This window comes from Pan paniscus, chromosome 9 (genome assembly GCF_029289425.2).
Source record: "Pan paniscus chromosome 9, NHGRI_mPanPan1-v2.0_pri, whole genome shotgun sequence".
In the NCBI taxonomy this organism is placed as follows: domain Eukaryota; kingdom Metazoa; phylum Chordata; class Mammalia; order Primates; family Hominidae; genus Pan; species Pan paniscus.
Window position 1 is genome coordinate 78,836,724 of NC_073258.2, and position 18,762 is coordinate 78,855,485.

An 18,762-nucleotide genomic window follows, 5' to 3' on the forward strand; every position below is an offset into this window, starting at 1 on the left:
TGGCTCTGCCTTGGACCAGACAATTCCTGGACAGAGACCTATTTGAAGGGAAGGTCTGAATAAGCTTACCTGTTTCGCTGCTGCTGAGGCCAAATCACTCTGCTTCAAATACAAAGGGGCAGCTACATTCCACAACTTTTCCTGCAAGGCCTACGCAGACAAATCAGGAGGGAACAGAATACCAAGGTCACAAAGACTGGCCTATCATTTGGGATTTACATTTTTGTTTTCCTTTGAAAGTCTCCCATGAACAGGACTTCTCAATTGATCTTATTCTTTTAACCCAATAAGCTGTATCTATTATGGAGAAAGATGAGACCAATGGTTTGGGCTAAATGAATTCCCACCCATTTGATCCAATTCTTGGCCCAAAGGCTCTGTGTCCCAGATCAGTGCTTCTGGAAGCAGAGGACAGGAACCACGAAAGCTTCACCAGAATGCGCAGGCAAGCCAGCTTCCGGGCTCTAGGCACTCCTTGTTCCCAGAGCCACTGGACAAACCCAAGCCACCTAGATACTTCTTCCTTAACTGTGGTTCTTTTTTCTTTCCCCCTATGCTCATTATGTTGTAAGCCCCAACCACTTTATCAACATATTCAACTGGAAATCAAGCAGCTTTCCTAGATTTCTCCCTCTTTCAATCTTTCTACATTCAAAACCACCACTAAGAGCCAAGATTTTACCTTCCATCTCTCTCCTCACCTATCCATCCACATGACCTCATCTCTTGCACAAACTTCTGTGACAGCCTCTTACTTTCTCAGTCCTTCTGAATTACAGATGTAATCAAATGACATTACAGAAAACCTAGACTAACACTGTCCAATAGAAATATAACATGAGCTATATATATATAATTTTAAATATTCTCGTAGCCACAGTTTTTAAATTACAAAGATGTAAGTTAATTTTGAAGATACAAAGACTAAGTTAATTTTTTTAAAAAGTTTATTTAACCCAGTATATCCAAGATATTAACATTTCACCATGCAGTATTTTTTAAATTATTAATTAGTTTACATTTCTCTTCATACTAAGTCTGAGAAATCCAGTGTGTATTTTGCACTTAATAACACATCTCAGTTTGGACTAACAACTTTTCGAGTGCTCAAGAGTCCCATGTATCTGGTGGCTATCAAATTAAACAGTGGTAGGTCTAAACTGTAGATAAAAACTATAGGAATTTCTGGAATATTTACTTCTAATAATTTCTTGTATGCATGTTTTTTGACAGGTGTAGTCAGAAAGCAGAATTAAGTTTGGGGATTAGATCATAATCCCAAAACATACAATCCCAAATGTTGAAATCCTCACATCCAAATTCTGGGGAAGTGATTAGTGTGTTTTGGGTTGTATGCAGGATAGTTGCATCATGTTAGTTGTATCATGTTAGGCACAACTATTACCATGTTATTGTCTTTATTTGGAAATTAAATATGGCTTAAGGAGATGCGTATGAGTGCCAAGCTGACAAGGGGTGGACTTGTGGACCTAATTTTAGATATCAGCTTGACTAGATTAAGGAATATCAGAAACCTGGCAAAACATTATTTTGTTTTACACATTGAGGGTGTGTCTATGAGAGTGTTTCCAGAAGAGATTAGTGTATAAATCTGAGTGTACTAGGTGGAGACTATCTGCCCTCAATGTTGGCGGGCACCATCCAATCAGCCAGTGGCCAGGAGAGAACAAATACTTAAGACGAAATGGGCTGGGAGTGGTGGCTCATGCCTGTAATCCTAGCACTTTGGAAGGCCGAGGTGGGTGGATGACCTGAGGTCAGGAGATGGAGACCAGCCTGACCAACATGGCAAAACCCTGTCTCTACTAAAAATACAAAAATTAGCCAGGCGTGGTGGTGCACACCTGTAATCCCAGCTACTTGGGAGACTGAGACAGGAGAATTGCTTGAACCCAAGAGGCAGAGGTTGCAGCAGTGAGCCGAGATCACGCCACTGTATTCAGCCTGGGTGATAAGCTGAGACTCTGTCTCAAAAAAAAAAAAAAAGGCAAAATAGCAAAACGGACTCTCTGGGTTCTGCTGCTTGGATATCAGAAATCTGACTCTATGAAAGTGCATCATCACAATACTGACTTTGTGTATAAGCATTGAGTGTGTACACAAAATGTTGAAACTTCCTCGATAAATGAGATATCCTTTTCGTACATCTGCATTTGTGAAAGATAAAATTTCTTGAGATCTCAGCTCTTTGGGTGACTGCATATGCAGTGGTGACCCAGCACAGTTTCCATCAATCTCGTCAAAAGACTTGAGGTTGCTGGGCACAGTATTTCAGATGACCACAGTTAAAAAGCTGGGTATACACAATTAACAACCAAAGTGATATGCATTTATACCTTTCCCTTTATGACCAATTTCTTTATAAATATGGCTCATCTGCTCATAACTGTTAGACCCACCCAACTGTCATTAGTAACCTGAGTGTTTATGCTTGCAAAAATGTATGTTGTTATTGTCTGTTTTATTATATTAAGTGATGTATAAAGTATTCTGTTGTGTTTTTATGTTTCTCAAATAAATTCCCCTTTAAAAAATAAATATCTTTAGGTTTTTTAAATTATTTCTTCCATAATTATATTTTGGGGATTTTGATATTTTCTGGGCTGTGGTTTTTGGGATTTTAGACCTTAGGGATTTTAGTCTTTTGGAATTTAAACAGTTTAGGACTATGATGTTCTGGACTATCTTTTGGGATTATGATTGGCTCCCCTTCTTTTGGGTACATAACATTACACCCTAAATATTTTGTCATGTTGTTGTATAATTCTTCATAAAGAATTACTGACTACAGAATATACTGCTAGGTAGCTGTACCAAAATTTATTTAGCTTTTTTCCTGTTATTAAACACACTTGCCTTGGGTTCTGGCTCTGGGCCCCTCACCTACACTGTCACCCCTTGTCATTGAATAATCAACAATTATGTGTTCTTTTTAGGAGTAATCACTTCTCTTTCCTCACTCATATTTTGCTACTATAGAAAAGTGGATTCTTCTCCATGGCCTCCTTGAATTCCTGGGGTTTCACAGAGGCTTGGAAAAGCCAAACAACCTTGCAAAGGGGCAGGAAGGAACTTCTTGGAGTGATGAAAATGTTCTACGACTTGCCTATGGTGGTGATTACACAGATATATACATCAGAAAGAACATATCTAGCCTAACAAGGACCATTTAAGTGCCAAGTATACATACCCACCTTTACATGTATAGGCACACCTGCACAACTGTAAATATAACATTTAGCACAAGTTCACACAGTAGAAAATAACTTTTGACTCCCTGATTTACTCTGACTTTAGCCAAACATCATTAATCACTTTGAAAACAAAGAACACTTTGAACTAGGGCCAAGATAAAAGTTCGTCAAGTGAGAAGGGCTCTCCTAAATTCTGTGCCAAAATTTATAGTAAAATTCTGCTACAGAAGCTGAAAGATACTGAACTCATTTAATTGTTTTTTAACTCAGCAAAACTAAATAGATTCTTGGGTACCAATTCTGTGTATAGCTGACTACTGAGTAAGAAACGCCAGCAAGTTGGTCTTTTTAAAAGCAATGAAATCAACCTTTTAACTTTGATGAAGTGCAATGAGTTTTTTTGTTTGTTTGTTTGTTTTCTTTAAAGACAGGATCTTGGTCTGTCATCCAGGCTGGAGTGCAATCTCACTGCAGCCTTGACCTCCTAGGCTCAAGCAGTCCTCCCAACTCCAGCCGAGTAGCTGGATATACAGGAATGCACCACCACACCTGCCTACTTTTAAATTTTCTTGTAGAGATGAGGTGTCGCTATGTTGCCCAGGCTGGTCTCAAACTCTTGAGCTCAAGCGATCCTCCTGCCTTGGCCTGCCAAAGTGCTAAGATTACAGGTGTGAGCCACCACACCTGGCCTTCAAATGAGCATTTTAAGAAAATAGTCTAAAACTTCATACAATTCCTTTGCTAATCAAATTATACAAAACATTTACAACCTTGGGATTCTAACTAAAATGATTATCCAATCTGCTCTAATTATATTATGATAAAAGAATTCTCCCCAAATTTACAAATTCCTATGAGTTAATATTTCGTTAATTAGAGACAAATGGAATCACACTGCAGAGTACATATTTCTCCATTGTCAAGTGGTTGCATTAAGACCATAAGTTTTATAACTTATGGCCTCACACACTGCTGGATCCACAAAGATGCATTTTTAGCAACACAATCATAAATGGAATGGATGCAAACCAACCTTGATGAGAAGTAGTTGACAGCGAAGATAGGTGGCAGAGAAATCAGCTACTCCTGCCAATTCAGATTGAAGTTCTCCAAGTCTTTGCAGATCCCTATAGTAAATAAAACCCCCAAGGCAAACACAGGATAAGGATAATGCCACCAACATAAAGATCATGTCAAAAGCATTTTATCATTTTATACCTAGTAAACAGTCATACATTTTTAAATGACGACACTGAATGCTGGAGTGGTTATAATAAAATTGGTTCACTCACACTGTGATAGTAGTTTAAGCTGATGTAACCCTTTTGGAAAGCAAAACCGTACTGTTATAAAGGCACATATATGGTAAAATGTTTTGATTCATAGCTTTACACTGAAAAGTAATACTAAGAGAAATATTCAACAGAAATGAAATGCTTTATGGGTCATAATATTCACTGTTATGTGGACTATTATAGTAAAAACTCAGTAGCTACTTATTCAATGGTGAAAAAAATATTGAGTAAATTATGATGCATCCAATCAAGTAAATTTTTTTTTATTATACTTTAAGTTCTGGGGTACATGTGCAGAACGTGCAGGTTTGTTACATAGGTATACACGCGTCACGATGGTTTGCTGCATCCATCTTTTTTTTTTTTTTTTGAGGTGGAGTCTCGCTCTGTTGCCCAGACTGGAGTACAGTGGCGTGATCTCGACTCACTGCAACCTCTGTCTCCTGGGTTCAAGCAATTCTCCTGCCTTAGCCTCCTGACTAGCTGGGATTGCAGACGCACACCAGCACACCCAGCTAATTTTTGTGTTTTTAGTAGAGACAGGGTTTCACCATGTTGGCCAGGCTGGTCTCAAGCTCCTGACCTCGTGATCTGCCTGCCTCGGCCTCTCATAGTGCTGGGATTACAGGCGTAAGCCACCGCCCCCGGCCCAAGTAAATATTTTGTAGCCATTAAAATATGGAATGGTTAATAAGGTGTATGATCTCAACTATGTAAAAACTATATAGAGGAGAAAAATACATTGAGGTGGTTTTCTGGATAACGGTAATAGGGTGCTCTTCAGTACCTTCTCCCAACTATGCTTTATTTTCCGAGTTTTTAAGACAATGAACAAGTATTTTTTTGTATCAGAAAAAAACATTATTTTTTAAAAAGGTATTATGGTAGACACTGTTGGTTGCCTGTCCAGTTAGCCATTCTCCACTTCTTTATTACTAATTGAACTCTGATTTTGTTCAAGGGAACATGTCCCCAAGCCCAATTCCAAGTAGTATCTGATTGAACTAAGCCAATTAGTGCACATTGTCTGTCTGGATCTGTGACCTGAGTTGACCTTATCAGTTCAGTTGAAAGTACTTTATTCCATGCTTACAACAAATTGGTGTGTCTGTCTGTCTCTCGCTGGACTGGGCAAGGATGTTTATAGCCCTGATTGCCATTAGCAGCATACTGTAACTCTAAGGGAAAAAACCTTAAGATAAAGCCAATGCTGAAGACAAGAAAAGTCCAAAGAGAAATAGAGAAACTAGGTCCTCAATGATATAAATAAGCCACTTAATCATACCATATCTCCAATTTCTGGACATCTGGAAAAATATCTTAGTCATGCAACTGCTATAACAAAATATCATAGACTGGGTGGGTTATAAACAACCGAAATTTATTTCTCACAGTTGTATAGGCTGGGAAGTCCAAAATCAAGACACCTACAGATTTGGTTTCTAGTGAGGGCTCATTTCCTCATAGGTTGCACCTTCTACATGTATCTTCATATGGTGGAAGTCACAAATGAGCTCCCTTAGGCCTCTTTTAAAGGTTATTAATCTCATTCATGACCTAATCACCTCCCAAAGACCTCACTTCCTCATAACATCACCTTGGGGTTAGGATTGCAGTATACGAATTTGGGGGAGACATAAACTTTCAGATCATAGCAGGAAATAAATAGCCATTATAAGCTAGCTTGTGAAAAGCATCCTAACTGGATATAAGTATAGACACAATGACTGTAACCATATGAAAACATATCTGCCTATAGTAAGAAATTAGAAAGTGTCATACACAAATAAAATAGTTGTGCTAGAATTATTGGTGATTTAAAACATTTAGTTTTCATATTTATGCAGCCAAAAGACACATAAAAAAATGCTCATCATCACTGGCCATCAGAGAAATGCAAATCAAAACCACTATGAGATACCATCTCACACCAGTTAGAATGGCGATCATTAAAAAGTCAGGAATCAACACATGCTGGAGAGGATGTGGAAAAATAGGAACACTTTTACACTGTTGGTGGGACTGTAAACTAGTTCAACCATTGTGGAAGTCAGTGTGGCGATTCCTCAGGGATCTGGAACTAGAAATATCATTTGACCCAGCCATCCCATTACTGGGTATATACCCAAAGGATTATAAATCATGCTGCTATAAAGACACATGCACACGTATGTTTATTGTGGCACTATTCACAATAGCGAAGACTTGGAACCAAGCCAAATGTCCAACAATGATAGACTGGATTAAGAAAATGTGGCATATATACACCATGGAATACTATGCAGCCATAAAAAATGACGAGTTCATGTCCTTTGTAGGGACATGGATGAAGCTGGAAACCATCATTCTCAGCAAACTATCACAAGGACAAAAAACCAAACACTGCCTGTTCTCACTCATAGGTGGGAATTGAACAATGAGAACACATGGACACAGGAAGGGGAACATCACACACCAGGGCCTGTTGTGGGGTGGGGGAGGGGGGAGGGATAGCTTTAGGAGATATACCTAATGCTAAATGATGAGTTAATGGGTGCAGCACACCAACATGGCACATGTATACATATGTAACTAACCTGCACATTGTGCACATGTACCCTAAAACTTAAAGTATAATAAAAAGAGAAAATGTTTCTTTAAAAAAAAAATTTAGTTTTTTTGAATAGTTAATACATACTTAAGGTATAGAATTCAAAGGATATACAATTAAATTAAATTAAATTAGTCCCCCTTCCTACGCCTGTGTCCTGTAGCCCTGCCACCCTGTATACCTTCCCAGAGGCAACTACTATTACCAGTTTCTTTTGAATTTTGAGATATGCCATGCATTTACAAAAAGTACTGGTTTTCTTTGCTTTCTTCTTTTTTAGGGGAGGAATGTGAGTGTGTGTGTGTTTGTGTATTACCTAACCATCTCAGCATTCATAGAAAGCTGCCTCATTACTTTTTAATAGCAACATTAAATTCTGAATAGAAATGGAAACTGTGGGAAACCTTAAGGTCTGAGTCACTTGGGAAGCTGTTTCAGAGCCGGCATAACACATCAGGTTTCACAGTAGCCTGGAAAAAACCGTCCACTGGACTATGCCACTTCCTCCCATCTCATGCTCGGCGGGTAACGTTACGATAGTTAACGATGCCTCCTGGGGACTTTGACATCAAGAAGGAGATGCCTACAAAGGGGCAAAGAGTAAATTACTCTCAAAGTGATTGAAGAATTAATGTATGATATATATCACTTCTTATTCGTTTGGGTTGCTTGAACTGGTCCTGGAGGGCCTACCCAAAGCGTGGGAACCCAGCACAATGAAAGCCAAGACCATAGACTAGCTAAGCCCAACTGTGAAGTGTGAGTTTGGTGGCCAGATGGTCTCTTCCTTTCACTTCTCTGATTTTTCTCTTGCAAGAGACAGCCCTGAAGTATTCTACTTCAGAAGCATTTGTGTTTCCTCTCCAGGAAGATTCTTCCTTCTATGACAATTATACAGAATACAGACCAACTGACTGTACATTAACTAACTGATTCCAAATGTTACTTTATTCCCCTGTCCCGGAATTGTAGCAGTTGTTCTGAAGTGCACAAAACAAGATGTAACCCAATCCAACACAATTAGCCATAAGAAATCTGAACTTCTGTACAAACAAAAATGGAAACTTGTTAGCTCTGGGAAAAATCCTGTGTCCCAGTGTTACCTCTCTTTATCTCTTTATGCTCACAATTCTCAGGAAGCCTCAGTCTAGACATCCATCAGGAGACTATGGGCTCTAATGAGAAAGGTAAACTGAGCACATTCTATGTGCACTGTACTGTGCTGGCTGTTTCCTTACTTGAGCTCACTTAATCCTCACAATATGAATTGCAATTAATCCTATTTCACTGAACAGGAAACTAAAGATCAGAATTTAAGTGGCTTGCCTAAGGTCACAGAATAAACAACAAAACAGGTAATGAACTAGACAGAGTCAGCTCTGACTCCAAAAGTATTTTTTTAACCATATCATATTGCATCTCATTTATTTATTTGCTATTAAACTCTTTTATTTATTAATTACATCAAACACAGATGAGACCAAAACTAATTTAAAACTAGATACGGCTAGGCGCGGTGGCTCACACCTGTAATCCTAGCACTTTAGGAGGCCAAGGTGGGTGGATTGCCTGAGCTCAGGAGTTCGAGACCAGCCTGGGCAACACGGTGATACCCCATCTCTACTAAAATACAAAAAATTAGCCAGGTGTGGTGGAGTGCGCCTGTAGTCCCAGCTATTCAGGATGCTGGGGCAGGAGAATTGCTTGAACCTGGGAGGCAGAGGTTGCCGTGAACCGAGATTGCACCACTGCACTCCAGCCTGAACGACAGAGGGAGACTCCATCTCCAAAAAAAAAAAAAAAAAACTGGATACACTGGGCCACTTTTCTTTAGATGCTATCAGGCAGAGCAAAACAGTTCCTCCCAGGAACACACACATTAGCAATCTATATGATGCCACTATGCCACCATGTGTAAACACGTTTACATATAGTGATTCTTTTTAAGTTTACACAATAGGCTGAATTAATTATTTAAATCACTATTAAAGATAGTCAAAAAGATTCTGGATGTGCAAATCAAATGTAGTTTATTTTTTTCAATCTCTTAGAATCTCTAAAAATCAAATTTATAATTAATGTCTCTTAGTAGCTTAGTAGAGCAAAAAGGAATGTTAGGAAATACAAAATAAATACAAAGTCTTGGTGACCTCTAAAACGCCATCTTTATTCCTGCACCTAGATGATGACAGATTACAAACGTGTATTTCTACTCTTTAATTACGAGACCAGTTCCAATACTACACAATAGGCGCTCTCCCTAAAAGACAATAAAAGTTTCAACGCAAAAAGAGGATTTTAAATAATTCGACTAAAAAATCCCATGTTCTTCAATGGTTAGTGTGTAAAAGAATTCCCATCAGAAAAGTAGTACATTTCTTTCTATCTCTGATAAATGAAGCCCCTTCTGTTTCAGGTAATAATGAGCTATTTTACTCCAAAAGAACAATTCTCTATTATGGAACACTTCTAAGGTGGTATGGTTCCTGAAACAACACTGTGTATAGCAACAGCACTTTCATGGACTTAACACAAAAATGTAAACTTTGAAAAACAGGAGGTCACTATTCATACTGAGAAATAGCAGACAAATGACTGCAGCATTCCTTAAAAGACAATCCTCTTCAACCCTGCCTGCTAGTGAGTTTAAACATGATTACATTTATAAAATTTGATTTAGTTTCAAAATGTCAAGAGCATGTCCAGTATGTTAAATAAGCCAGTTAGTTTAAATTTTTTTTTTTTTTTTTTTTTTTTTTTGAGATGGAGTCTCACTCTGTCGCCCAGGCTAGAGTGCAGTGGCGTGATCTCTGCTCAGCACAAGTTCTGCCTCCCAGGTTCGCACCATTCTCCTGCCTCAGCCTCCCGAGTAGCTGGGACTACAGGCACCCGCCACCACGCCTGGCTAATTTTTTGTATTTTTAGTAGAGATGGGGTTTCATCGTGTTAGCCAGGATGGTCTCGATCTCCTGAGCTCGTGATCCGCCCACCTTGGCCTCCCAAAGTGTTGGGATTACAGGCGTCAGCCACTGCGCCCGGCCAGTTAGTTTAAATTTTAAAGCAAACATCCATAAATGTCCAACTATTATCTATGTAACTGATATTCTCAAAATGCTTTTGCCACATATCATTACAATAATCTTCGCAACAGTTCCACAGGTGCAAGCCACAGCATCTGGCTCATAGGTGAGATCTTCATTGGGTTAAATGGCTGTTTGGATTACAAAACAGGGCACTGTGTATGACAGTGAAATTTGTTTTACACTCATACTAACAAATACATGGCTCCAGTCCTCATCAGAGAACCTTCTGTATGAAAGGCTAACATTTCACTCCATAACAACTCAGAAAGTGTAAGTTGTGGAGAATCCCAGGGGTCAACTGATCTAATCTCATGTGATACAGGAATCCCCTGTAAATCACTGCACATCACAGAATATGGATTTTAGAGTTGACAAAGCTGAACTCAAATCCTGCTTCTGCCTCTTCTTAGCAAATTACTTCATGTCTGCAATGATGGTTGTAAAGCATCGCAGGTGCCCTCAGTGCTATGGTCCATCTGCTTCCCTTTCCAGATTTTTCACCATCCTGCCTATGCTCCTGAATACACACTCAAGCTAGAAACACAGAGCCCCAAACTTAGGACAGTGATCTGGCCGGCCACTGCTTAGCAAGACTATCATCTCAGGAAACCCAGACCATGAAGGCGAGTACCTTCTAAGAGCCAGCACTGCAGCTGATCACCAAATTGGCTAGCTTTTGTGCCTTCTGCACTTGCTTTAGTGCCAATAGGATAAAACTGTCAAGGACAAAATCTAAATGTTTATTTAGGTGGGGATGAGTCAGGAAGTAGACTGTATTTTACTGGGCTCAGGGCCAACAACCTCATTCAGTGGCCTCCAAAACTAAACACTTTGTTGAGGGAGAAGAGAAATCGCTTCACAAGAGGTATAGAAAGGACTGGAATCTCCGCTTACAGAGCTGTGGACTGCCCAGAGCTTACAGCAGGGTCAGCAAATTTTTTCTGTAAAAGGTCAAATAGTAAATATGTTAGGTTTTACAGGCCGTATGGTCTCTGTGGCAACTACTCAACTCTGTGATTGTAGCATGAAAGCAACTATAGACAATACCTAAACAAATGAGCGTGGGTGTGCTTCAATCAGATCTTACATACAAAAGCAGGCAACAGGCCAGCTTTGGTCCACAGGCTGTAGTTTGGGGACTCCTAGTTTAGAGTACTGTTACTGGCACATCACAGGCACACAATAAATATCAAGTATATGATTCAATGTACAGTGGCAAGAGAACAAACTGCCATGCTAAAATCATTTCAACCTAAAATATAATTCAGTTTTCCCTATCTTTTATTGTTACTGATTACAGTGATGGTATTCAGGTGAACACTCTGCCATTCGGAATATCATTTAGGCTTAGCCTGTGCAGCTAATGCAGCTTCTTCACACCACACAGCCATCTTTGACATATTTCAACTTGTTAACGATTCATGTTCTGCAGCCCTTTTGGCTGATGCTATCACTGCAAAGCAGTGATATGTGTGAGTCCATTCATTACGGTAACAAGCTTTCACTCAAGCTTTGTTTCTTGCAGTATCTATCATTTCTAGTGTGATCTCCTCCACTGATTTTTAAAAATCCAGTCAACAGTAGGATTTTCTTGTTGAACTGTGAAGGCCTGTGCTAGGTAGGGACTTTGTGAATCATCCCTGCTTGGGTCCCAGAGCTACTGGGGGGCCCATCACTGGAGTGGCTGGTGAGACCCTCCAGGGCATGAGAGTTGCTAGGGGCCTCTGTGTGGCTTCTAGAGGCTTCCCAGGGGCACAAAGACTAAGTGACCCAGGTGGAAGCTCAGGAGGCTCACGCTGGACACATGCTGCACACTCTGGCTCTCCTGTGGCTGCAGCTGCACCCACCTACCCAGCATTCTCCCCACGACCTGTCCAGCCCAAGCCCACGGCACTCCCAGGGGAGCCCAGGACACCCTCAACTTTTTATTGGATTACTAGAGTATCAGACCACCCATTTATCTCTCAGTTCCTCACTCCCACCCCTGCACCCAGCAAGTCACCAAGTCCCCCAGGTGAGTAAACTGGAGCTAACAGCAGTTGGTACTTATGGCATATACTGGATTTGGCTCACTCACTCGTGGTATTCCTATCTTCATCTACTGTATCTTCCTAGACTACATAAGCTGCAAAGTTAAAAACTGCATTTCTCAGATTCCCTTGAGCTAGGTTCCAGACATGATTTATTATCAGTCAATCAAACACATTCGCATGAGTTTTGCATAGGGAATAATGTTAAGTGGGAAGAAAGGCAGAATGCAAGACATGGTTCTGGAGCCAGCAGCTTTATTGGTAGCATCCTGACTCAATAGGCAGCTTTCCTGATCATAGCAGGAACATCAGCCTCCTTGGTGGCCCACTCATTGTGTGGCTCTGGAAATCATTCCTGGATATTCCACCTAGTCTGTTTCTTTAGCCTTCCCAACAACTCTGTGAGCCATGTAACATTCTGTAATAAATTTCTTTCTGCTTAAATTAGTTAAAAGCCTCTTTTGTTTTCTGCAAATGAACCCTGAGCAATAAACTTGACTAAGATCAAACAACTACAAGTCATGTGTTGTTTAACGATGAAGATACATTCTGAGACATACACTGTTATGTGATTTTGTCTCACAAACATCATAGAGTATATTTACACAAATCTAAATGGTATAGCCTACTACACACCTAGGCTATATGGTACAGTCTGTTGCTCCTAGCCTACAAATCTGTACAGCATGTTACTGTACTAAAGACTGTAGGCAACTGTAACACTGGTTACAATGGTAAATATTGGTAAATATGGTAAACAATGGTAAATATCTGTATATCTAAACATCAAAAAGGTACAGTAAAAATATAATCATGGGACCACCACAACGTTGTTATTCAGTGCATGACTGTATTAGCTCAGACGTTAAACAAAATGTGTCTGCCCTCAAAGCTCCATTCACTCAATCACTATACTACACCACTGCAGTTCTGGGAGGCTGTTCTCCCTCAGGTCTCCCAGCTCTTCTAATGTCTGCTGAAGTTGGAACTGTCTTCCGCACATGGACTACGAAACTGACATGCTCAGTTATCATTTCATACTAGCTAAAGGATCTTCTCCTTTGTGAAGCATCCCTCACCACCACTACTGTGATGGGTCGGGGACTTTCATCTGTTTTTCCACAGCATCTATGCTTCTCTTCACTGTATCATTTATCAAATTGATGATTTCTGGGTCCTGTAATAAACAGTGAGTACCTTAAGAACAAATGTCATTTCTTATTTCTCTCTGCCCTCAGCAACTGGCTTATTAGAATAAACAAATAGTTAATGCTGCTAAGTGAATGAATGACCTAATATAATGGGAAAACATAACTTGGAGGATGGTTCAGTTGGCCGGCTTTATAATATGTTAAGATGCAATAATGGACAGGAAAGCATGAACAAAGTACAAAGCCCTGTTATCCACCATCATAAGTCTTTGTCTATATCCATCTTGTCTACATGGGCTCTCTAAGGGCAGAATCCTAGCTAGCTGATCTGTATCTAGCACAGAGCTTGTTTCTTAGTGTATGGAATGAAATCATCCACTAAAAATTATTAATTGAATGTGGCTGGTACCAAATACTCTTCCAGGCAGATCAAAAGAGATCTCAACTAAGATACAAATTATATAATATAATATTTTTCCTTCTTTCTTTTTTTTTTTTTGAGATGGAGTCTCACTCTGTTGCCCAGACTGGAGTGCAGTGGCGCGATCCTGGCTCACTGCAAGCTCTGCCTCCCAAGTTCAAGCGATCCTTGTGCCTCAATCTCCCAAGTAGCTGGGATTACAGGCGCGTGCCACCACACCTGGCTAATTTTTGTATTTTTAGTAGAGATGGGGTTTCACTCAACGGGGCTGGTCTTGAACTCCTAGCCTCAAGTGATCCTCCCGCCTCGGTCTCCCAAAGTGCTGGGATTACAGGCATGAGCCACTGCACCTGGCCGATATAATATTTTTCTCTTTTAAGAGCAAACAATAAAGAATTTAAACTCATTTGCTTTTAGCAAAAGCAGTACTGTTTGCTCCTCAAAGATATAATTTTTTAATCTTTTAAGAGCAAACAATACTGCTTTTGCTAAAAGCAAATGAGTTTAAATTTTTTTCATATCATTCAGGCCATTTTGAGGAAGGTCTGGCAGAGCCTTTTGGTTGTTCCCCAATATCTTTCTCCCATTCTTCCTGAGTATTAGAGTCATCGCATGTAAACCAGGCATTAGTCACCCAGAATAAAGACTGCATGTCCTCGCTCCTTGAAGTGAGAGATGGCCATGTGACTTAAGTTCTAGTCAATGGAATGCAAGTAAAATTAGAGTGTACAACTTTTGGGAAGTATCTTTAAACAAACCACAGGGTGGAGATGATACCTTTCTCTTCCTGTTTCCTTTTCCCCACAGGATGGAATACAGGGGGCACAGTTAGATTCTGAATTGTTAAGCAGAGGCTGCTTGATGCAGAAGATGAAGACACAAGAAAGAATGAGCCTAGGCCGGGCACAGTGGCTCACGCCTGTAATTCCAGCACTTTGGGAGGCCGAGGCGGGAGGATCACTTGAGCTCAGGAGTTTGAGACCAGCCTGGCCACCATGGTGAAACCTCGACTCTACAAAAAAAAAAAAAGCCAAAATTAGCCGGGTGAGGTGGCATATGCCTGTGGTCCCAGCTACTTGGGAGGCTGAAGTGGGAGAATCACTTGCAGTGAGCTGATATTATGCCACTGCACTCCAGCCTGGGTGACAGGGTGAGACCCTGTCTCAAAAAAAAAAAAAAAAAAAAATGAGCAAGCCTAGATCCCTGATGGTCATCTCAGCACTGTCCTGCCTATGAGAAAGAATTAAACTTTGCTCCTGTTTTAGCCACTGTTACTTTGCATTTTGGTCACTCATCCTAATATATAAAATTAAAAAACTAAAAACTATTTCTGTTGTGTACTAATCATCAATCGAGTCATGAATATAAAGAGCTCTTTAAAAAAATATGTTCAAACCACAATCTAATCCAAATATAAACAGACCATAAAACCGTGTGTGAATGTAGACCAATAGAGTCAGAATATCAAGCCTAGTAACCAACACCAGAATTCAGAACAGTCAAGCTGAGTGTAACAGCACTAACTCTGTCAGATGAAGGGATGATTACCCTACCTGATGGTGAATTCCAGCAGCTCCTGGGCTCCCTGAGGGTCCAAGTGCTGAAGACTATACACTCTTTCAAGGCTCTGCTGCAGGAACTGCTGGGAAGGATCCTCTTGAGGTATGATGCTGGGAGAAACAGCTGATGACACCAGTTTTCTACCTGGTAACTAAGCAAACAGAGTGGGATTATAGAGTCATTAAGTTTGGTGGCTCAGCTTTTGGTAACACACACACAAACACATAAAAGCACATTAAAAACATGAGCTAAACAAAACAAAGGGGAAAAAAGGCTAGGATATTCTATAAATAACATTTCTCCCCTTCCTCAGCAACATTGGGAGTTAAAGAGAAAGAGACAAAATGCAAACATGGTCTACCCAATACAGCCACAGCTGTCAGGAGAAAAACAGAAAGATATAATATTTTCTATTGCTAACTGAAATAAATGGGCCAACCATAGGAAGGAGACTAAAAATTGAACTGTTGTTACATTTTTTTTTTTTTTAGACAGAGTTTCACTCTTGTTGCCCAGAGTGCAATGGTACCATCTCGGCTCACTACAACCTCCGCCTCCCAGGTTCAAGCGATTCTCTTGCCTCAGCCTCCTGAATAGCTGGGATTAGAGGTGGCCGCCCCCACACCCAGCTAATTTTGTATTTTTAGTAGAGACAGGGTTTCTCCATGTTGGTCAGGCTGGTCTCGAACTCCTGACCACAGGTGATCTGCCTGCCTCGGCCACCCAGAGTGCTGGGATTACAGGCGTGAGCCACTGCACCCGGCCACATTTATCTTTAAAACACTATCTTATCTTTCACTTGAAGGAAGAATAATGATTTATTCCCAAATAAATTTATATAGCATATAATTTTTTCATGAGAATAATTTTTTTTTATTTTTGGCCTAGCCCTACAGATATACTTATTCTTACTGTTAAAAGCGGTTACCTTTTAAGATGGATGGGGAGGAGAGAGCAAAGAGTATTTCACTTTTCATTTTGTATCTACTTTTCTTTTGTTTTTTTTGAGATGGAGTCTCGCTCTGTCGCCCAGGCGGGAGTGCAGTGGCGCAATCTTGGCTCATTGCAACCTCTGCCTCCTGGGTTCAAGCAATTCTCCTGCCACAGCTTCCCGAGTAGCCAGGACTACAGGTGCCCACCACCATGCCCAGTTAATTTTTGTATTTTTAGTAGAGATGAGGTTTCACCATGTTGGCCAGGCTGGTCATGAACTCCTGACCTCAGATGATCCACCCGCCTTGGCCTCCCAAAATGCTTAGATTACAGGTATGAGCCACCGCACCTGGCCTCATTTTGTATTTTCTATAAAGTTTAAATTTTCTAACCATATATATACATATACATATATATAAATATATATATACATATATAAATATATATATACACATATATAAATATATATACATATATAAATATATATACACATATATAAATATATATATACACACATATATATATATAAATGTTCCTCTAAATAAACACATATTACTCCAAATAAAGTGATTTGGAGTCACCCAAGCAGGGATGAGTTAATGTAAATAGAGAGATTGGAAGAGTACCTGAGCCACAGCATTCACGAAGTGTTTGCTATTATTATTATGATCCATTTTTAAATTTTCTTCTATATAACTCTAGGTTTTAAAAATAGTAAAGGTTTTATTTTTAAAAAATAAGCACTTGTGGAGAATCATGGCTATATGTAATAGTTAAAATATAACAATTTAGGCTGGGTGTGGTGACTCACGCCTGTAATCCCAGCACTTTGGGAGGCCGAGGCAGGCAGATCACGAGGTCAGGAGATCAAGACCATCCTGGCTAACACGGTGAAACCCTGTCTCTACTAAAAATACAAAAAATTAGCCGGGCGTGGTGGCAGGCGCCTGTAGTCCCAGCTACTCAGGAGGCTGAGGCAGGAGAATGGAGTGAACCTGGGAGGCGGAGCTTGCAGTGAGTCCAGATCGTGCCACTGCACTTCAGCCTGGGCGACAGAGCAAGACTCCGTCTCAAAAAGTAATAATAATAAAAATAAATAAATAAATATATATATATAACAATTTAAATTCTTGATCTAAAATATAATCTATTGTTCCAGGTTCCTTTCTTCTTGCCTAATATCAATAACCCAGGGACACCAAAAAAAATGAATCATCTTAAAAGGTAAAGGATACAAAAGCAAAAGTATAAAACAATGGCAAAGAGCCCAAGAGAGAAAGAGAATGAACAAACAAGTTTTCAGAGAATATATGGACTGCTTTCTACTATTTAATAACCACAAAGCACAAAAAATAAAAAGCCAAAAACAAGCTGCACACAGTGGTGCTCACCTGTAATCCCAGCGACTTGGGAGGCTGAGCCAGGAGGATGGCTTAAGCCCAGGAGTTTGAGACCGCCCTGGGCAACATAACAAGACCCCCATCTCAAAGGAAAACATGAACAAAAATAACCCTACCCCATGCAAAATAAAAACAAGGACAACAGATGTTTTCAACATACCCTCAAGGCAGGAACAAGATGAGAAAGACTGTCTCGGAGGTAGGCATAGTGCCTGAAGGTGTGATCTGAGAACAATGCTGGCATTGTTGGACAGGTTTTAGCAGCATTGAAAATAAGTACCAAAACTGCAATATCTGATAGATCACTGGGTTAAGTAAACTTGGAAGTATAAAAGGTTGGCCAGATTCTGACACTCTCACTTTCCACCTCCAAAATCTCCATCAAGAGACTATGATTTTCTAATAATCAAAGAAATGCAAATACAAACAACAAAATACATTCCCCTACTCCACCCACACCCCCAATTACCAGGTTTTTAAAAATGCCAGAGACTGCCAAGAATACAAAAAATGGAAATGATTTTGCCTATAAAGTAAGCAACTATATTGCCTATCAAAGTACATACTGGCCAGGCATGGTGGCTCACGCCTGTAATCCCAACACTTTGGGAGGCTGAGGTGGGTGGATCACTTGAGGTCAGGAGTTTGAGACCAGCCTGGGCAACAAGGTAAAACCCCGTCTCTACTAAAAATACAAAAATTAGCCAGGAGTGGTGGCAGGCACCTGTAATCCCAGCTACTTGGGAGGCTGAGCCAGGAGAATCATTTGAATCCGGGAGGCAGAGGTTGCAGTGAGCTGGGGTGGTGCCACTGCACTCCAGCCCAAGCAACAGGTTAGGAATTTGAGATCAGCCTAGCCAACATGGTGATACCTCGTCTCTACTAAAAATACAAAAATTAGCTGGGTGTGGTAGCGGGCGCCTATAATCCCAGCTACTCAGGAGGCTGAGGCAGGAGAATTGCTTGAACCCGGGAGGCAGAGGTTTCAGTGAGCCGAGATCAGGCCACTGCACTCCAGCCTGGGTGACAGAATGAGACTCTGTCTTCAAAAAAAAAAAAAAGAAAGAAAGAAAGAAAAGCAAAG

The 18,762-nt window shown here is 40.3% G+C and overlaps 1 protein-coding gene across 1 annotated transcript in view; it reads right to left on the minus strand.

The window, feature by feature from the left end:
• INTS4 (integrator complex subunit 4) overlaps positions 1-18,762 on the minus strand; it is a 116,868-nt gene that overhangs the window by 25,280 nt on the left and 72,826 nt on the right. The window contains exons 14-17 of the mRNA XM_034933433.3: positions 17,839-17,972; positions 15,339-15,496; positions 4,249-4,342; positions 70-150 (exon numbers count right to left, since the gene is read on the minus strand). Of these exons, the coding sequence (XP_034789324.1) occupies positions 70-150; positions 4,249-4,342; positions 15,339-15,496; positions 17,839-17,972 (467 nt within the window). The remainder of the gene's footprint in view (positions 1-69; positions 151-4,248; positions 4,343-15,338; positions 15,497-17,838; positions 17,973-18,762) is intronic.